We start from the raw sequence: 22,516 nt of genomic DNA on the forward strand, positions 1-22,516 counted from the left end.
TACACACGTATATATATTAATATATTTACATATATATATATATATATATATATCACAAATACTTTCAATGAAGAGGGACATGGGAGAGTCTCTCAAATAAAAAGTCTGTTCCCCTCCCTTGGGGTCATCTCAATTTGACTTGTGTCTCTCCTATCTCTCAGCAATCACTCAGTTTAAGTTTGTTTACAACATTAAAAAAGAAATAAAACAGGACTCATAGCCAAGCCTTTAAAAAAAAAAATTGGGAAATCTCCACTAAGGTCCTAGTTGAGTGTCCCTGATCAATGTTAAACTCAAAGCATTCACACCTACCCCCCAACCACATACTCACCAATTCAGGACTACCTGTCTACCTGTCATTGACCAAATGAAGATTATATATATATATATATACATATATATATGTATACAGATATATACATAATATATAATATAACATATACATAAATATAATACAAATATAATATAATAAGGGAATGTCTAAGCAACATTTACCCTATCCATTTTAATTTTCTCTCTGTGACTATCCTCTTGACTCAATACTCATTTAATTGGCAGGAATTTATTAAGTACTTCTCTGAACTAGAGACTGTCTTAGGTACTGAGTATGTGAAGATAAATGTGAAACATTCCCTGACATCATCACCTGACATTCTAATAGGATAAATGACATGTATATAGAGAGATTATACACACACACACACACACACACACACACACACACACACCCTGTAATGATCAGGAGGAATGAGAGGATGGAGGAGGGAAAAGGGGGATACTGAAAGTCCTCAGATAGAGGGTGGCTTTTGAGTTGACTTAAAAGGGTACTAGGGATTCTAGGAGGAGGGAGTTCATTTCAGATGGGAGATGAACAAAGCAAAGGCAGAGACAGACTAAATGACAAAAAGAGTTTTTGTTTTTTTTTTTTTTTTAAGTCAGTTTAATTATTTCTTTATGTACAGGGGGTGATATGTAAATGAGACTGAACAGGTAACTAGGGGCCAGATTAAAAAGTACTTGAAATGCTGAATAGGGATATTTATAGTTGATCTTTGAAGAAATGTAGGAAGCCAATGTGAGGCAGCTGTGTGATTCAGTGGATAGAGTCCTGGAGTCAGAAAGACCCGAATTCAAGTGTAGCCTCAGACACTTATTAGCTGCGTGACTTTGGAAAAGTCATCTCACCCTGTTTGCCTCAGTTTCCTCATCTGTAAAATGTGCTGGAGAAAGAAATGTCTTTGCCAAGAAACCTCCCATGAACGGCATAACCCATATGGTAACAAAAAGAGTGAACCATGAGTGAACAAAGGAGTCAATTAAGTTTACTGAGCAGTGGAATGGCCCGGTGTTCACACGTGCTATCAGAAAATCTCTTTGGCAGTTGTAAGAAGGAAGGATTGGATGGGAAGAGATCTGAAGGAACATTAACCCAGAAGGCAATTACAATAACTCAGAAGAACAATGACTGTGAGTGTGAGTGGAGGAAGGGCATCAATGCAATAGATGGTGGTATTGGCAATTGATCTGTTATGTGAGGAGAAGGAGAAAGAAAAGTTCAGAAGGCTACTAAGGTTGTGAACCAAAGAGCCATCTGCAAATCCCTATTGCAATCTTTGGCAAAGGAAGAAGTAGATATTTCCAAGCCTGCCAATGCTTTAGGAGATTTGGACGCTTGTGGGTAACACATGATCATGGAGGCCAGACCCTCTGACATCTGGCTCCTCTGCAATTTTAGCATTACCTGGAGAATATCTAATTGGGACCCTCAATTAAATGGAGTTTCTTCTTCTTCTTTTTTTTCTTCTCTGCTTTTAAGAGAAGGAAAACACAGGCAGATGAACTGACATCACAAATTAATTTAAAACCACTAAGCTTTCAGTGTCTTGTCTTGCATTAGCATGGCTTCAGATCAGTCTCTGTGGTCTTCTTTTAGGTCTAACATTCAATGATTTTGTGATTCTGATATCTGCTTCTTTCAACAATTCAACCTTACTTTGTGCTTACTATTTGAAAGCTCTTATACTGGGCACTAGGACAAGAAATGGTCACAATAAAATAGTATTTATCCTCAAAGATTTACTGGAATGAGGCAAAAGAATATCTGAGTATATTTGCATCTGTAACTTTGTGATTTATTAAATGCATTCACTAGTCTTTCACCTACACAAGTGTTAAATAAATGAATCAAAATTTGAATACAGGTCTTTTAATTTTAGATATAGTGCTTAATGTTCTCCAAAGGTCAGGTATTCAGAAACATGAAATAAGATACTATTAAAGTGCTTTGCAAACCTTAAAACATGTGAATGTTAGCTATTATTATTGTTGTTTATGAAATTTTCTGTTAGGATTAGGGGCAAACACATGGAATCACTATATGTTTCTGTAAGAGGTCTTACCAACACATTATGGAGTGCAAAATGGATAATTTTGCATATAAACAGTTAAAAAGGTTTTGTAAAAAAAAAAAAACCAAAAAACAAAAACAATGCAGACAAATTAGAAGGAAAGAAGTAAACTGGGGGGAAAATTACCTCCAAGGCTTCTGATAAAGGTCTCATTCTAAAATATATAGAGAATTGACTCAAATTTATAAGAATCCAAGCTATTCTCCAATTGATAAATGATCAAAAGATATGAACAGACAATTTTCAGATGAAGAAATTGAAACCATGTCTAGTCATATGAAAAAATGCTCTAAATCACTACTGATCAGAAAAAAACAAATACAACTCTTAGGTGCCACTACATACCCTTAGATAGCCTAACATGACAGGAAAAAAGATAATGATGAATATTGGAGGGGATGTGGGAAAACTGGAACACTGATACTTTATTGGTGGAATTGTGAACTGATCTAACCATTCTGAAGAACAATCTATAACTATATCTAAAGGGCTATGAAACTGTGTGTACCCTTTGATCCAGCAATGTCTGTATCTTAAAGAAATCATAAAAAAGGGAAAAGGACCCACATGTGCAAAAAATATTTGTGGCAGCCCTTTCTATAGTGTCAAAGAATTGGAAACTGAGTGGATGCCCATCAGATGGAGAATGGCTAAATAAGTTATGGTATATGAATATTATGGAATATTATTGTTCTGTAAGAAATGACCAGTAGGATGATTTCAGAGAAGCCCGGAGAGACGTATATGATGCTAAGTGAAATGAGTAGAACCAGGAAATCATTGTACACAGAAACAACAAGATTATATTGTGATTAATTCTGATGAACATGGCTTTTTTCAATTGTGAGGTGATTCAGGCCAGTTCCAATCGTCTTGTGATGGAGAGAGCCATTTGTACCTAGAGAGAGGACTGTAGGAACTGAATGTGCATCACGGCATAATACTTTCACTTTGTTGTGGTTGTTTGCTTGCACTGTGTTTTCTTTCTCATTTATTTTTACTTTTTGATCTGATATTTCTTGTTCCCAGAGCAACAAGATAATTGTGTAAATATGTATGGAGGAATTACACATGTTCAACATATTTTGAATAGTTTATTGTCTGGAGGAAAGGGAAGGAGAAAAAACTGGAATTCGGGGTTTTACAAGGGTGAATGTTGAAGACTATGCATTTGTTTCAAAAATTTAAAAAAAAAAGCTTTATAAAAATGAGTCTTATCAATGATCCAATCCAGCTGTTTAGGCTTAATATGTCCACCTTCTGGATCTCTGAGTATAAATTCATGCAACTTCCATGTATGTCTGTCCCAAGGCATCCTGGGAGGGATGATGGTTCATAGAGCTAGGTTTATCTTCATTCAGGTCCAGATGCAACATAATTGATGCGTAATGGTCTTTTAAGTAAGCTAACGAAGTCAGAGGAACCCAGAACAATCTCTTGCTTTCATTTAATGGTTGGTGCAAAGTGATTTCTGCAAAATTCATATTCCTGAATCCTTCTCAATCATTCATCTTGGAAACATTATTGGTTATTGAAAACCAATTCTGAGTGCTCTGGGAACTTTTAGCAAGGGAGTAATATGTGTGCCTATGGTCTCCATGAGGAGATGCCTCCAAATAAAGGTCCGCATTCTATAATACTATTAAGTTAAATAGGGATCTCCTCAAATCAATGAGGAGTGGAATTCTGACTTTTACTACTCCACTATAAATATGAGCATCTTGATTTTTATTACTTTGTCTTCCTTATATTTATTTGATATAAAGGATCTTGCATGGAAATAACCCCATCCCATTATTTGTCTATGTCTAATCTGAGAATTTGAACTTCTAATTGAATTAAGTCCTGAAATAAAAGCTCATCTTCTGTAGGCTCATTGAAAGCATCTTCAAAACAATTCCAGTAGCAGAAAGTTTAATAGAGATTATTTACATTTTATTTCCTTTTTAGGTATAGTAGTAGAGTGCTGGGTTTGAGTTTGGAAGATTTCAGTTCACATACAGATTCAGACATTTAATATCTTTGCGACCTTACAGAAATCATTACTTTCCTGATGTGTAAAATAAGTTAGTCTAATGACCACTAATGTCCCTTTAGGTCCAAATCTGATGCATATGATTGGGAATTCTACTGTTAAATTTCCACATCTTGAAAAAGTTTTAATTTCATGTTGCTTAGAGATTATATGGTGACAATGATTAGGTACAATATATCTGGATGATCTAGAGAAAAAAAAGTTTTGTCTAACATAATGCTGTTCCCATATCAGTTTATCTCCAGTATTCTCATGGACATTTTGAGATCTGTATTTATAACACAGATATTTGTCATTTGTTATTTTATGAAAGATAGTAAGTTTCTGATATAAAATCCTGTGCACCAGATTATATCTCAGCACCCTTTGTCTTTGAACTCCATCAAACAAAAATAAAAAGAACAAGACAGCAAAAACAAGAAAGTAGTAGCTAATATTTATATAGCACTTTAAGGATTGCAAAGAGTTTTACAAATATTATTTTATTTTGTCTTCGCAACAACTTTGTTAGGTAATATTATTACCTTCCTCTTGACTGATAAAGAAACTGAGGGCAACATAATTAAATAAATTACTTCAAGTCTCATGGTAAATGTTAGAGAAAGAATCTGAATTCAGACTTCCTAATTCCAGTAGGTCCAGAATTCATAGTACAGAATATTCTATAATTGCATTATAGCATGATTCTAGTATATGAGCATTAGTAATTCTCAAAGAAAGGCAAGAATAGTCTGTGCCTATGACTCTTGATGTGAAAATCACCATGACCAAGTTTGGGCTTCATACTGAGGAAGAGACAAACAGAATAGAAGAGAAAAATTATAGAAGACAGAAATTTCTATGATCTCTTCTCTTGGTTGTTCTTGGTATCTAACCTTTGACTTTTTCCTGCAAATGTTAGGATGAGTTGCAGGATTCCAGTCTCCTAACAGTTGTAAAACCTCCAAACTGTCAAAACATCCAGAGAAACTTAGCTTAGCTTCAGTCAGAAGTTTCTTTTGATGCATTCTCCTCCAACCCCGAAGCTATACAACTGCACAAGTCACCTTAGGCCATACCAGCCATATCCTAACATCACTCAGAAAAGTCAGTGGAACTGCTTGTGCATAATTTTTTTTTCTATTTTTTTCATACCATAGCAGAAGCAGTGATGAAAATAATGTTTAACAACCTTGTTGCATATGTAAGATAAAGATTAATTTAGGCAAAATTATGATAAAATTCTGGCAACTGGAGTGGATTCCTTGAGAGTAGCAATGTAGAGACAGAAACCCTCAAACATCCCAAGATTAATGTATACTATCATTGCTATTCCATCAGAACAGACTGTATACAGGTGATCCTTCCCAGAAGAAAGTATTTTCGACAGAGAACAGTAGATCCCATCTACATGTTTGAATGTATCACTATATCCCTAGGACATAGCCCAGCACGGGGAATAGGACTGGAGCTCCTTCCCCAGGAAGTATTATTGAATACTCCAAAAAGCATGCATTCTTCCTTCACGTTTGGTACTCCAACCCTATCCAGCATGATTGCTGCAGGGAGGAAGCATCTATCTGTTATGATGGCACCCTGGGGCAAGACCTCATTGCCATGTGCTAATTACAGCCCTGAATTTAGTTCACTGTTTCCCCAACATATGTGCAGCTATATTGCTCACTATATTTCCAAAAGCTCATGTTGTTGCCAAGTACTTTTCCCCACTTTGCCCCATTGTTCCACTTCTAGAAAAAAGAAGTCATTAAATCCTTATAGGAATATAAGATAGGAAAGGGGAGCATTTCTTTTCTTTTCTTCTACTTATTTGTTCATTCAAGGAACATTTACTTAGCATGTATTATGCATCATAAGAGCATGCTTAGTAGGTAGAAAGCTGGCTTTATAATCAGGCAGAGATGGGTGCATCCTGTCCCTGACCCAGCTGTGGGACTCTGAGCAATTCAGCCTGTCACCATGCTCTAAGCTAGGCTACTGTCTAAGACATTTAGTGGCAGAGAAGATGTCAATCTGCATTAATAAAGAGAGTTTCTTACTGAAGTTTCCTCTACTAGAAAAAAAAATCACTAATCTAATCCTATATCTCTTTGTATAATATACTATGGGGGGGGTAAAGGAAAGAAGAGGAGATGGCAAGGTACACAAGAGGAAATTAGATAGCTTCTTCCTCTATTTCCTCCAACCTAGAAATAACAATCGTAATAAGTGACACTTATGATTTATAGCTTGAAAAGTGCAGTGACTTGTATATCATAAAATAAGGAACTATGATGAGAATTAGAATATCCATTTGTAAAAAGCATATGAAAGGCCATTAGATCAGATGAGAAAGAATATTCAGAAGGAGAATGAGGAAAAACTTCTTAGTGGAGGTGGCAACTGATGGTGGGCCCAAGATGTCAATAAGCACATATGGAGAGGGAGAAGAGAATAGAATGATAGATTTAAAGCCATTTCACCAATTACCATATGTTTACTTTCAGTTTGTTCCCAGTTTGAAAACCATTCTCAAATCAACTCAATCATCGCTCCTAGAAAGGGTGGGTCAGACCAACTCCCACAGACCTCCAATAATCACCACTTCAGTAATTTTCCAAATTGAAATATTCCTCAATGGCCTAAAGTGAGGACACAACTTTTATATTTGTAGTCTCTTCCATTAGGACATAAGCTCCTTAAGGGTGGGCACTATGTTCACTTTTATATTTATATTCCCAGGATTAGTATGATTTTTTTTTAAATTAAAGCTTTTTATTTTCAAAATATATAAATGGATAATTTTCAACATTCATCCTTGCAAAACTTTGTTTCATTTTTTTTCTCTTCTTTTCCCTTTACCCCCTCCTCTAGATGGGAAGTAATCTAATACATATTAAACATATGCACTTCTTCTATATATATTTCCACATTTATCAATCTGCACAAGAAAAAATCAGATAAAAAAGGAAAAAAAGTTGTAAAGAAAACAAAATGCAAGAAAACAACAAAAAGGTGAAAATACTATGTTATGATCAAGATAGTCTTTAGGTACTATATATATATATATATATATATATATATATATATATATATATATATATATCAATATATCCCTTATCTGCTCAGTTCCCACAGTCCTCTCTCTGGATGTAGATGGCTCTCTTCATCACAAGACCATTAGAATGGGCCTAAATCACCTCATTGTTGAAAAGAGCCACGGCCATCAAAATTGATCATCATATAGTCTTGTTGCAGCCATGTACAATGATCTGGTTCTGCTCATTTCAGTCAGCATCAGTTCATGTAAATCTCTCCAGGCCTCTCTGAAACCATCCTGCTGATTATTTCTTACAGAACAATAATATTCCATAACATTCATATACCATAACTTAGCCATTCTTCAACTGATAGGCAATCACCGTTTCCAGTTTCTTGTCACTACAAAGAGGGCTGACACTTAGTACAATTCTTAATATATAGTAAGCACTTAATAAATGCTCCTTCATCCATTCACTCATGGGTGTTCAAGAAGGAGTAACATTTGCTTAGTCCTTTTCAGGGTTTCTCATCTACTTTTGGTGTCCACTTTTACCAAAATGTCACCTGTGCTTCCAAGAAGTTGTAGCCATACCCCAGTAAAACATCACAGAAGAAGAGCTAAACCTGGTAAATTAGTGGGGAGATGACTCCAAGTGTGTGATGACTTCCTCTGGTGGATGAGAACAGTTTGTTCCAATCACTGTTTGAAGGCAGCAGGAGCTGAGAATTTGGTCACACACCAGGGATGCTATCATCATCCAATGCATCCCAGGTCATTGCCAATCATGGTGATTTTTTCCTCACCCCCTGGACTTTGATGACTCAGGAAGAGAGAGTGAAGCTGATGACATCGTACTACATCACTTAAATCTATTCAAGAACATGTCATCAACTGTGATGTTATTTGTCCTTCTCAAAAACAAAGGACAAACAACCTGGGACCTCGGAGATCAGCTCTCCAAATCATCTTATTCTACAAATGAAGGAACTGAGGCACAGAGAAATAAAGTTATTTGCCAAGAGCCACACACCCAATAAGTACTAGAGCAAAGATTTGAACTGAGATTCCCCTTCCCCAAATCCCATATTCTTTGCATTGTTCTTCACTATCTTCTCTGCAGGAGGTTTGACATTCCCTACCAAACACAAAGGCTAATTTCTATATTTATAGATCAGAAGAAAAAAAAAAGTTAACACCTTGCCCTATTTGCTGCTTTGATGCCTATCTTAAGGGAAATTTAAACTCTTGTTTTGATTTTTACCCTTTATGTCTGACAGTGTTCAATTTTCATCTTGTGATCACTGATTTCTGCGTGTGTTGGGACTACAGAGTAGAATGCACTGAGCCAAGTAATGTTTGCCTCGTGCCCAAGCTCCTGATGACTGAGTCGGGACTGAAACTCCAGCCCAAGGCTGGCTTACAATTCATGCTTTTAGGGCTGGAATTCAAGATATAAGGCTGACTGTTCACTTCTCCCTTATCTGCTTTAGGCTATCTTCAAATCATCTAAATTTGTACTTTATTGCTAAACTTCTGTAAGTCCAACAGAGATATCATTAATCCTTCTCTCAATGGATATCAGTTCAGTAAAACTATTGCATAAGTAGTCACCAAAGGGGAACGTTTTCTTGAACATATACCAACTAATTCACACGTAATGGCTGATTTACACTATAAATTCAGATGATATGCTCAATCAACTAATCAGCAAGCATTTATTAAGTACCAACTATGTACATGCTAGGTAATATGCTAATTATAAATTCAGATTATGTGTTCAGTCAATTAATTAACAAGCATTGATTAAGTACTCACTAAATATTTTCTAGGTGTCATGTTAAATATTGGGAATACAAATGGGAGAGACACTGAAAAACATAAGTATATGCAAACTAAGTACATAGCATATATACAAAGTAAAGACATGATAATGAGGATGAGAAAAAGACATAAGCAGCCAGAGACCTGGAAGAGGAATTATCTAGGAAGGAGCTGAGCTTAGGGATGTTAAGATGTGAAGTTGAGGAGAGAGTACATTCGAGAACTGAAAGGGACCTTAACGGTCTAGTTTAATCCCCTAATTTTACAATGGGGAAACTGAGGCCCAGAGTGTTAAAGTGACCCTCACAGAAAATAAAAGAGTGGAATTTGAATCCACATCCTTTGGTTCAACCCTTTCATTTTTTACAGATGTGTGAAATGAGCACCAGAGAGATCCAAAAACCAGATTTTCTGATTCCAGCTATATAACTCTTACTTTATCATAAATGTCTCTGTCATATCAACCAGAGAAGGTATGAGTTATATATGTCATACATATACACTTCTTTGGGAAAAAAATTCATTGAGAAAAGTCAAGAATTTAGCTTGTAGACACCTTGAGCACAGGGACTGTCTTTTACTTTTCTTTGTATCCCCAAGGTTTAGTACATAGTAGGCACTTAATAAATGTTTGTTAGCTTGACTGTCATTTATAATTTTACCATATGGAAAAAGTAATTTGCCTTGGAAACATCTAGAATACAGATCTGCTTCTGCTGCATCTGAAAGTCAAATCAGACCTTGTATATGTGTTATCTAGTAGCCTTTATGATACCAATATAATGCTGTCTTAAGATAAATCAATATACATATATCTTTAAGACCTACAGAACAGCAATGACAAGTTTTGGAGCATTGATGAAACCATTATAGTCACTCTGTACTAGTCTACTAGGGACACCCTTCCAATGTACTCTAAAAAGGGATTATTTAGTCGAAAACAATTACTCTTTATTTATAGTAACTTGATAGCAGTTTTTTTTTTGCAAAGTGCTATTTTTTTTAAGTTATCTGAATTCTACAATTGCTGCTAACAAAGCATTTGAAGGAACATTTATTAAAGGTTCCTCGTGTTTTAGGAACTGTACAAAGCATTAGACATGCAAAAAAGGCAAAAACATATTTCCTTACCTCAAGAGGAGGTAAATAGCTATCTACGTGCATATAAAAATGCATATCTATATAAAAATATAGATATAGAAAAAGACAAAGAGACAGAGACAAAAAGACAGAGAGACAGAGACAAAGAGAGAAACAGAGAGGAAGGGAGAGATTGAAAGAGAGACACAGAGAGATAGAGCAGAGACAGAGACAAAGAGAAAAAGAGAGAGACAAAAAGAAACAGAAAGAGACAGAGAGAAACAAAAAGAGATAACCGACAATTCTTTTGAGCTAAGTTTTGAATAAAATTGGGGAAATCAAAATATTAGGTGAGGGAGCAGAGCATTCCAGATACCAGGGTCACCAATTCAAAGGCAAAGAGGTAGAAAACAGTTTATCATGTATGAAGAACTGGAAAGAGGCCAGTATTATGGGATTTACTATAGAGTTTTCCTCTTGATGTTGTTTGATGAATCTTCCCTGGCAGGCTGGGAGCTAGACCTAAGTAGTAATGTTGCAGCTGGAGTGACTTGGTCAGATATAATCTTCAGAAGCTATTTTGCATGTTTTTCTCAATCCTTAGATTCAATGGGTTTAGAGAAAGAAATGGAGGAGAAGAAGAAAAGAGACAGAAAATTGGAGAGAAATCTGATATATTCAGGACAGGAGGAGGAAAAGTGTCAGAATTAGTATCATAATTCTCTGGAGCCTTAAGTGGACATTGGAGTGACAAAGTCAGTTTGATTGTGTATAGCCTTTGTAATCTGGGATGTCTCTTTGCTAGAACCTTTCTCCAGATTACTTCATTAAAGAGGATAAATTAAAAAAGGAATGTGAAAAATCATTCAATCACAGAATCTTCAAATTGGAAGGGACCTGGAAGGTCATTGAGGCTAGCCTCTTGTCTGATCACGCTCTACAGGAGCTTTGGGCTCAGGTGGGTACTATTTCATTGGGCTGATATTACAAATCACAGAATGTCAGGGTTAAAAAGGAATTCAGGGGTGATGTAATCCAAACCATACCTGAAGCAGAAACAGCAGCAACAGCCTATCAGCAGCAGCATCTTAAACCTACTAGCATTTATATTATGCTTTAAGGCACTTTACATATGTCTCAGTTGATCATAACCACTGGAGGTGGGGACCGTTGTCATTACTATTTTTAAAGATAAAGAAACAGAGGTGAAATTAAATTAAGGGGTAATAAATGTCTGAGGAAGGATGGAAACTCAGATGTTCATGACTCCATCAGTATCTCCACTGAATCCCCTAGATGGGACAGATCTTGTTTGTCTCTAACTATTCATAAAAATCTTGCTGCTCCCCTGCTTGGGCACACCCATGCTTGTCTATGTGAATCCTCGTGGGTGGCTTCGGTTGATGGGCAGCTGGCTACTTTTCCACAGAGACAATGGCTTTCTCTAGATATCCTACAGAGCCGTATTGGAGAGAATACGGGAATAGATGGGACAGTGGTCATTTATTTTGCATATTTTTTTTTCTTTTTATATGTCCTAGAATGATTTCTGGAGTATCAGAATTAAATAGGGAGAACTGAGTAAGAAAGAAGTGAGCCCTCCCTATCCCTAATGCTCCAACCTTTCTAAAGCTTAAAGGAATTGAGAAGGATTAACCGCATCTTGATTTTAATTGTGACAGCCAGTAGACATCAGCAAGTAAGAGTCCCCTCAAATGTTTAATAGCAATTACAAATGTTAATGATGGAAAGATGGTAGTTCTGGAGGTGAATTAGAAACTCAGGCTGCTGTTTCATGCCTGTTGTCACAGTGTCCCCTAGTGGTCACACAGCCGTCGTACACCCTAACTACCAAGTCACGAGAGGGAAAGTCTTATTACTGATGTAGAGATAAAAGACTGTAACAGTTCTTAACCTTGTTTGTCTCACGAACCTTTTTGGGTGGTCCAATGAAGTCTAAAAACCCCTTCTCAAAATAATGGTTTTAAATGCATGAAATCAAAGTCGTAGGAAAAGAGAGGAAATTAATTATATTGAAATTCCATTATCAGAATATATTTTTAAAAAAATAAGTTCATAAACCCTAGGCTAATTATTTGTGGATCCAATTTTCTTATTTTACATTTGGGGAAACTGAGGCTCGTAAATATTAAATAATTAGTCCAAAATTATAGAGTTCATGTCAGAAGTGGAGTTTGGAGTTTTCTGGCTCCAGTTAGCCCCTTGTATCTCCCCCCCTTTTTTATACTTGTATTTCTCTTTTCATTTTCAGTATTTTCTTGAGTCATAGATTTAGAGCTATTCAATATCAGCACAGGGTTCCTTGAATGAATCCCCTCCTCTTCCATTTCATAGATGAAAAAATTGAGACTCAGATAGAAGTAGAATGTCTCTCAACTTTCCATAAGTAGGGAATATCAGTCGCTGGATTTGGAGTGAGAGAAAATGGATAAATGCTCATTCTTTAATTTCCACCTGAGTGACCTTAAGCAAGACACTTCTGCCTTAGTTTTCTCACCTTTAAAAATGAAGGGAATGGACCAGGTGCTCTCTTGGATTTCTTGGACCTCTAAATCTTTAAGGTCATTATGTCCAACTGGTATTCCAACCCAGGTGTTCTGACTCTAAATTATTTGCTATACCCATATTAGAGATGTCAAAGACCCAGGCCCAAACATTCCATAACATTGATGAATGCTGACCAAATTAGATTAAAATATAATTGGGAAACAGTTAACAAAATGAAAAAAAAAATAACAAGATGAAACATATTATGATAATATCAATATATGAGTTTAAAATCAATATGTTGCCTACAATGATTCTCATGCACCGTTTTTGCTTTGTTCAACATGTCTGTCTCTATATCTTTGGGTAGAAATGTTGAAGTGGTTATCCTTTTCCTTCTTTAGTTCATTTTACAGATGAGCAAACTGAAACAAATTTAAGTGACTTCCCCAAAGAAGCATAGTAACTGTCTGGGCTAAATTTGAACTCATGAAGATGAGCCTTCCTATCTGCAGGTCCAGAATTCTAGCCATTACACTATTTAACTGCCCTTGCTATTTGACTTTGACATAAATACTTCTACATCAATTCAAGTCCCAGCCAATGATTTTTTGCAACACTCTCTTATAATTGAAAAAATATATAAAGGAAAGTTCTCTTCTATTTATTTATGTGTCATATAAGTGAAAATTTTGAGACAGTCTGATGAAATCTATTGCAATCTCTTTTGTGCCCTTCATTGCAACTGCTCTCCAGCCATTCTAAACTTGAGAGTGCCATCTAGTGATCATTTTCAAAGAAGACACTCTCTCTTGAACATAATTCCAATAAGTAGAACTGAATTGATACTGAAATACAGCTAATTATATAAAGTGCCAAGATCCACTAAGAGCCTCTTGAGTTACTCAAATAAAGCCTCATAGAGACATTTTTGAAACTTTGGTTCTGAAAAAGAAATAATCTTCACTGATTTTTTTTTTGGTTCAAATTCTCATTCTTCCTTTTTCTTTGTTACAAAGAACAATGGCATAGAAACAGATCTCTGAGAGTCTTCAGATATGTCATTCGTTCTTGTTGCTTATTCTTGGCCAGTAATTATAACCCCCCATAAGAAACCATGGAGTTCTTATAATTGTGTAGGCACTAAAGCTCTGATGTTCTGATGGGGAAGTCTTGGTAGTGATCAGTCAGCATTTAATTGCTTACTATCAGCCAAATTCTATGCTAAATCAGGGAATACAAATCTAGGCAGAAAAACAGCCCCACTCTCATGAGATTTATTTTCTAATGGAGAAAGGGTAAAATAACTCATAAAAGGGAGTTGTAAAGGACTTGGGAGATAGCAAAGATGAAGGTATTTAGTTTAGGGATATGGTTGACAAAGTCTGGAGTCTATCCTACAGAGGAATGAGACCTCACTGGACTGAGCAGCTTCTTAAATGGGAGGAACCATCCAGTCAGAGAGAGAGGCTGCAAAGATGGAAGAAACTTCCAATATGTGAATTCAAGAGCTGGAGTGAGATTTTAGAATGAACAGCTAGGGTATGATAGAAAAAGGCTACAACACAGCCTGGATAACAAGAAGAGTCTCAGAATTATGTACATTCCTTCCTAAAGGGCTGCAAATATCAGTGTGTGAAACCAAGTATAGACATATCCACTCAGTCTGGAGCCCTTGTAAGGGCTCTGGCAAGTTACTAAAGGTGCCACTGCCTCCTTTCTGATGGAATCACATTTGGTTTGGCTATTTAAGATTTTAAAGAGCTTTTTTTTTACTCAAAAGACCAACTCAAATTTATATCCCTTATTAAGTTTATAAATATATATACATATGTATAATATGTCAAATGTGAAAAAAGTGAATCATATAATTATACTTGATGACTTGTTTCCCCTAAGTTAGAGATATAGGAAACATCTGCCCAAATTGGTATCTCTGGTATAGTAGGAATACAAAACTCAGAAATTATGCTATCAGATACATTGTGGTTTACCTAACTGATTTTAATTCAATAACTATTGTATTAAGTGTTTTCTATATGTCAAGCAGTATACTGGATGCGGTATATACTCAAAATTGACTCTATCCTCAAAAAGCATATATATTTCACTGGGGACGGGGTACTTCAGGTACACAAATAAATACAAAATACATTCAAAATAAGTACCAGGAAACCATGTGTTCTTCTTTTTTTTCCCCCAATTAAATATCAGGATTTAGTCCTTAATCATATCCAAATACATCCTAGAGGAGGTGCTATAATTGAGGATTCACTAATCATTGAGAGATTCAGGAAAGATCTCTTAGAGAAAAAGCAACTTGAGGGAAGCACTTAAAGGAGCTAAAAGATGTTCTAAGAAGTGAAAATGAATATAAAAACATTTTCAGCATAGGATACATTCCATGCAGAGTTACAGAAGTAGCAAGTAAAATGTTGTGTATGGGAAGTAATAGTTATTCAACTGCTCAAGCAATCAGCAAGCATTTATTAAGCCCTTACTATGTACTACTTATAATAGATATTGGGTGTGCTGAAACAAAAGTGAGAAACTCCCTGCCTTCAAGAAATTTACTTCCTATTGAGGAAATATAATAAAAACACAAACAAATAAATATAGATTTTTGTACAGAACAAGCATAAAGTGATTGGGTCAAGTGCTAAGGTCAAGAAGAATTGGAAGAGACCTTCAAAGGGGGCACAAGTAAAAATAGGATAATGTATCTTGAAGAAACCTCAGAGGCTTTTTGATCTATTTTTTTTTCATTGTACAGATTTGGAGACTGAGGCCCAGTGTCCAGGATCACAAGAGTCAGAGCCTGTTCCTCTCAGAGGAATCATCATTCCTTTTTATACTGCTTGATTATGTGAGGGATAATCATATATACTTTTAGATACACATTGAATAATAAATAGAATCAGCCCTCAAACAAAGCTTTGAAGAACCCAATTCCTACTAATGGAAAGGAGCTAAAAACTACCTGAGTCTTGCTGAGTTCCTTTAAAGTCCCTCCATCAGTGCATTCCCCCCCCCTTCATAGATCCAGCTTTTCAGGTATCCAGGAATGCTTGAGAAATGAAAGAACACCTGCATACATATTCAATCACTGCCCATTGCCCCCAGAAGATTATTTTAACACTGACACCAACAGTAAATGCTTCATAATGGAGTCCATATTCACTCTGAGAGAATTCAGGACTTTTTTTAATGTATGGCATTTTAATTTTTAACAACTTTCTCTTCAAACTTTTTTTCAATCAAAGTGGAAATTACAAGAAAGAGGCTAGAATAGCAACACCAATGGATAATGTCTTTGGAAGGGATAAGTCGTTTGATGAATTCTGTACTGTGTCCAGCTCAATGGTGAATGTCTCCATCGAAAATAGAATTGGAACTCCCCAACTTGTTTTTCTTCTCTCAGGCAAGAGTGGCAGGATATTTTTTAGCACAATACTCTCTACCTACTCAGAAGCATTTTCCCCATCTTTCTACCATTGTCTAACACTTAAGCATAGAAATGCCAATTTACTTTCTGGCATGAACGTGCTGTCAGAGAAGCAAGCTGTTCATTTCTGAACTTCCCTAAGTTCACCTGCAAAGTTTTCCTTTTGCCACTCATAGAAAAAAGCAAAATGATCTGGTAGAAGAGCTAGAAGAGAGGTAACTTGAGATCAAGACTAGGCCAACCCTTCTTGCCCTTGACAACTAATTACTAATTTAATGAGTTATTTGCAGTGTGGATTTCCCCACCAAAATTGGAAGGGTTTATGCTTATACGTACCTCCTCCAAGATGTATTTGGATATGATTAAGGACTAAATCTTGATATCTAACTGGGAGGAGGGGGGAGAGAAGAACACATGGTTTCTTAGTGCTTCATGCCTTTGTTTGCCTTTGGACTTTTTCTCAATTTCACCATGTCTTTCTTTTTGTTTTTCTTTGGCAGGAAACTCCCCCTCAGATGAATCGGAGGAGAGGGAACGGGACCCTAAAGTGCTCACATTCCCAGAATATATTGCCAGTCTGTCTGAGTCGGGCACCAAGCGCATGGCAGCTGGAGTCCGCATGGAGTGCCAGAGCCGAGGCCGGTGCCCTTCATCCTGTCCACTGTGTCATGTGACTGCCAGCCCCGATTTGCCTGCTGAGCCAATTCTCCTGGAGGTTACCAAGGCAGCTCCCATCTATGAACTGGTTACAAACAACCAGACACAGCGGGTGAGAGACCCAGAGCTGTCAGCTCCAGATGAAAACACAATAGGGGATTTCAGAGATGGGTTCAAAAAGTGACAGGACACATTGAAGCTCCATGGTAGACTAAAACTTTTAGAATATTTTAGTTAATCCAAGAATTTATTTGCATGAGTTTGCATGTTTGCATCTCAAATTTAATTAGCTCATTCATACCACCTACAGTAATCCAATTGGATATTCAGGTCTCAGAACACCTGAAATTACACAAATTTTCTAACCCATAAGGCTTAGAGAAGGGGCACACAGAGAGAATAAAGACAGAGCAGAAAGTGGGTGCTCCCCATCCCTATCCCTTCTCAGTCATGACACTAAATATCTGCATGGATCTCAGTGATTGAACATAGCAAACTCAGGATCTTGCTTCATTCACATTGGGCCATTGGCATAGGAGTGCAACTAGTTTCCCTTAATAACTTCTGAACCCAGAACTGACTAGTACACAGAGAAGTGACTGTGGCCACCTGGAAGCATCTGCTGAAGTCAGATTTTCATGCCAGCATCATTGTGACTGGCAAGATTCCCCCTTTTTCTCATCCTTGGTCTCCAGGGAAGATCCTAATAACCTTTTCTCTCTATACTATGGCACTCAGTCTCAATGACTGTGTATGATGACATTGTCTAAAATGTTGGGTTCCAGTTTGGAGTTGGGAAGCTAGGAAAATGTGGCAAAGAATATTTCAAGATGGTTCTCATATTCCACCCATCTCTTCCTGGATTATAGTCTTCCTGAGAAGAATAACTTCAAATTCAAAATGAAAGGGACCTTTGAAAACATCAAGTTCCTCCTTTTCAAAGGAAGAACCTGAGATAAAAATGTAGAGTGATTTGCCAAGAGCTAAAAGTAATTGGTAAGTGGTAGGGTGGGACTGAATCCAGCTCATCCCTACGTGAAGTGCAATAATCTTATTTCTCGCCACAATATGGCACTACCAAGAAGGACAAAGTAAGGGGTTGATCAACCTGATGACCTGTCTTCCAGGGCAGTACTACTGACAAGGTGTAGCCTACCAGAAAGCATCTTATCTCTCTTGAGGATATAAGAAAAGGTAGCGGGAGAATAAATTATATTTCTTTTTTTCCCTTTCCCTTATCCTCCCCTTTTTTTTTTCCAAAGAGAAAGTGATCTTGTATGAGCCACCTTGTTATATATGACACTCACAGAAAAATGGAGGGGGGAGAAATGTGCCCACCTTTTTTTTTTGTTTCTTCAATCACTAATGTTCTTAAAAGTTACTTTGTTCAATATTTGAACACAACCAGATTTCCTTTGATCAAAAAGGGAATTCATTCTTTTTAAGTTGTCTTCCTTATGATTCCTCAACCAAATCAGTAGGACTAGTCAATGGGGAACAATAAAAGGGTGGGAAGGCTTAGGAACAAACCCTGAAGAGCCTGCTTAACTACTGCTTCTGAAAGGGGGCAGCCGTCTCCGATTCTGATCCTGCTCCTTCACAGAGTGTAGAGCACCTGTGCCCAGGAGCAGCATCAGCCCTAAGTCTGGTTCACAAATGGCAGAGAATCCCAGATTCAGAAACACGTAGAATAAATACCCCAACTAGGCTACTTAGAAAGAAAGGTGTTGAAGTGGAGGGGGGAGAGGGAAGGAAACTGCCCATCCCTGCAGCCTTATCTGGAGGAGAGGTCAGCCTTAGGGAAGTGGGCAGTTTGTTTTTAGCTAGCCCTTCATTCCCCTGAACCCCTTGGCAGACATCTAAGACCATTCTCCTCCTTTCTTCATCCTTCACCTTTTTAATAAAAATAACAGGTCATTTTTCTTGGGCACTTTTAATATTATAGTCTCCAAAGTTATATGATAGATACACCTAAATTCCTCTCCCCTGCTCTCCTCTTTTCTCTGCTCTAGGGCTCTTCTTCTCTCACTTTCCAATCTCTCCTACTCTCCTTTCTTTCTTCCTTTATCTGTCTCTGTCTTTGAAGATATGTCTGTCTCTTTCTCTGGGTATGTATATGTAAGTATTTCTGTCTCTGTGTGTCTGTGTGTCTGTCTCTCTATGTGTGCCTCTATTTCTGTCTCTGTGTATTTGTGTATGTGTCTCTGTCGGTCTCTGTGTATCTGTGTCTGTTTCTCTCTGTGTGTATATGTGTCTGTCTGTCTATGTCTGTCTTTGTGTATGTGTATGTCTGTCTCTGTGTGTATATGTGTCTGTGTCTGTCTCTTTCTGTATGTCCATGAGCATGTATATTTGTCTATGACTATGTGTGTATATGTATCTGTCTCAATCTCTGTATATGTGTGTGTCTGTGTATGTATGGATGGATGTCTGTCTCTCTCTGTTGGTGTTTATGTGTGTCTATCTGTCTGTTTTTTCTCTGTGTGTGTCTATCTCTCATTGCATATCTTCTCTCTGTCATATTTCTCTTTATGTCTTCCCTCTCCCCTCCTATTCTTTTCTATCCCCTGCCCTGCCTTTCCCTTTGATCTTTTCCCCTTTCCTTCCCTCTTCCTCACATTTCCTCTCCTCTCCTCTCTTCTCTCTACTGTTTCTTTTCCTGTCCTCTCCTGTCCTCTCCTGTCCTCTCCATAGCTTTTAAATTTCTTTTTTCTCTCTTTTTTTCTCCTGTTTATGGATTCTCAGTCTGTCTCTCCTTGATGTCTTCCACCTCTCCATATTTCTCCTCTCTAACACAATACTTTCCCCTCTCCTCCATTTCTTTTCTCTTTCCTAAGATGTAGGGAGGGAAAAAAAAATTTCAGGGAAACAAATATGATGAAATTGAAAAGAATCTCAGAGATCATTTAGTTCAACTTATACCTGAACAGGAATCTCCTCTCCTACATCCCTGATAAGTGATCATCCTGCTTCCATGCTTGGGATAACCCTTAACTTCTTGAGAGAAATCATTCATATTTTTAAAAAGTTACTGTTGTTTTAGATTTTTTCCCTTATGTCAAAACAAAATGTGCCTTTATGCAATTTCTACTTACTGTTCCTACTTCTGTCCTCTGGAGCAAAGCAGGACAGATCATTCCCAGGACAGTCTATCAAATACTTGAGTATAGTAATCATGGATCCTTGAATCTTGTCTTCAGTAGGGAAAACCACCCCTATTTTCTTCAATCAATCTTAATGTCACATGATCTCCACTCCAGTCAGTATCCTAGTGACTTACTAGGATGCATTCTGTTTGTGAATACCCTTTTTAAAACTGTGCTGTGCAGAACCAGATGCCATCTGATCAGAGTATAACATGGTGGAACTATTACTTCTCCTGCTCTAGGCACAATTTCATAGAGGATAAAATTGTACTATAATAACAATATAATACTACCATTACTAATAATAAGAATAGCACGTGTTTATTTATAACTTCAAAGTTCACAAACTACTTAATACATGCTATTTCATTTGACCCTCACATTCCTGTGAAATAAGAGCTATTATTCCTAGTTTCCAAATAAGGAAACTGAGGGCAAGAGAGGTTAAGTGACTTGCTTGATGTCACACAGCTGGGCAGTAATTTAATTCAAGTCTTCATAGTTCCATATCCAAAAATCTATCCTGAATTACCTAGATGTACTACAACTATTATTTTTTTCTCTCAATGCAACCTATGACATCATTAGTATTTTTAAAATACATTTTTTTGTTTATTTCATTAAGTATCTCCCAATTACATGTAAAAATCATTTTTAAAAATTTAAGTTCCAAATCATCCCCCCTCCCATACCTCTTGAGAAGTCAAGCAATATGATATGGATTATACATGTGAATCATGCAGAACATATTTCTATATGAGTCAGAGAACAATAGGTTTTGTTGGCTACCAAGTCATACTTTTGACTTAAAAAATTAAATCCTAACCCTAGATCTCTAGATCTTTTTTTTTTTCAAATTTGCTCCTTACAGTGTCCATCTCATTCTCTTCTTGGCTCACATTAGTTCAAACTCTTGGGGCACTGGTTTATTCATTTGCAATATAGGAGCTTTAGAGTGATTTCTAAAGGCCCTTCCATCCACCTAATTCTAAGCAGAAGCAGTTGAGCCCTGTCCTTCATTTGCCCTAACCAGAGCACATTCTTTCTTCAGTGCTTCCCTTAGAAATGGATGTAAGGAGAGGTAACCCAGGTCCCGGGCTTTTTATTTAACAGGATTTATCTGACTCTCCTGCCAGCCCCAAAGGCTTTCTTCCTCCCTTCCCTCTCTCTTCTTCTTCTCATCCACTCTCCTATCTGGCAGCCACAGATAGAGAAATTAGGGAAAAAAAAACTTGGGGCAAGGGAGAGAGAACCAAGCTGGAAGTTTCCAGCACTCAAATAGCATCTTGGATTATTTTTCTCCCCACATTTGTCCTGTTTTCTTTAGATGGGGAGGCCTTAAAGGTTAATGGCCACTTCTCTCTTCACATGGAATTTTTCGCCCATCTCAGGGTTCCTTTGATTATTATTTTTTTAACTAACCTCTTGAATCAGTTTCAAGGTATAACAGGGTTCCTTGACAGACCACTCAAATGAAGCTATCTTTTTACATTTCAAGTACTTTTTAATCTAATTTCTTCCAGAGCAGTTATGTGATTGCTTATTCTGATTCATGTCATTGTAGGATGTAAGGACATGGAAAAGAGCATCAGAAGGAAGGGAAGAGGAAAGTGGGGAAGGACAGTCAGAGAGAAATTCTCAGACTTGTACCCTTACTCCATTCTATGTTCCCTAGGGTCTAAGTGTGGTCCTGTCCAATACTGAGCCTCTCCCCACAGTAGGTTCTCCTCCCTGGCTCAATACTTGCTCATATCTTCCCAGGGGAGGTTGAATGCCTCTTTAACTAATTAGAACCTCACACTGCCCTTTAGTTACTCTATCAAAATTTTCTTCTTTTCTTCTCTCAGTGTCATTTTTTTTCTTTAAAGATAATACAGCTAATGTACTATAGGGAGAATGCTAAAACAGAGATCCCATAGCACCTTCATCCTTACTCTGAGAACCAAAATAATATTTTAACAGTGGCCTTCTGGAGCCTGTGGCTCAGTCTTTGTTACCTTACCAAAATTACTGATTTTGTGGCTGGAATTTTTGGAAAGAGAGGAAGGAAGGACATTTGGTTTATGTAGTAGGAAAGAGATGGGGGATGCTCAAGACCAAATGGAACCTTTGTTGTGCTCTCTCAGACTGCTCAGGTAGATTATTGCCTAGAACAGGGCTTTGTAAACTTTTTCCACTCTCAATATATTTTCTTCTGAGTTTTTTACATGACCCTGGGTATGTAAGCATACAAATCAAACATTTACTGATAATAAATCATCATTTAGCAACCTCAGCATTCAGCTATGAGATGCCATATGGGGTAGAAAACCACAATTTAAGAAGCTGGGGCTTAGATTCCCAATAGGGCTTTCTCCTGCTGCTTTCTTCATCCTGATGTCTCTCTCTTCCCCTCCT

At 37.1% G+C, this 22,516-nt stretch overlaps 1 protein-coding gene across 4 annotated transcripts in view; it reads left to right on the top strand.

Moving 5' to 3' along the window:
- ASTN1 (astrotactin 1) overlaps window positions 1-22,516 on the top strand; it is a 508,763-nt gene that overhangs the window by 454,808 nt on the left and 31,439 nt on the right. For all 4 annotated transcript variants that reach the window (XM_051998894.1, XM_051998895.1, XM_051998896.1 and 1 more), the window contains exon 17: window positions 16,817-17,085. In XM_051998894.1, the coding sequence (XP_051854854.1) occupies window positions 16,817-17,085 (269 nt within the window). The remainder of the gene's footprint in view (window positions 1-16,816; window positions 17,086-22,516) is intronic.

Source organism: Antechinus flavipes, chromosome 4, assembly GCF_016432865.1.
Source record: "Antechinus flavipes isolate AdamAnt ecotype Samford, QLD, Australia chromosome 4, AdamAnt_v2, whole genome shotgun sequence".
In the NCBI taxonomy this organism is placed as follows: Eukaryota; Metazoa; Chordata; class Mammalia; order Dasyuromorphia; family Dasyuridae; genus Antechinus; species Antechinus flavipes.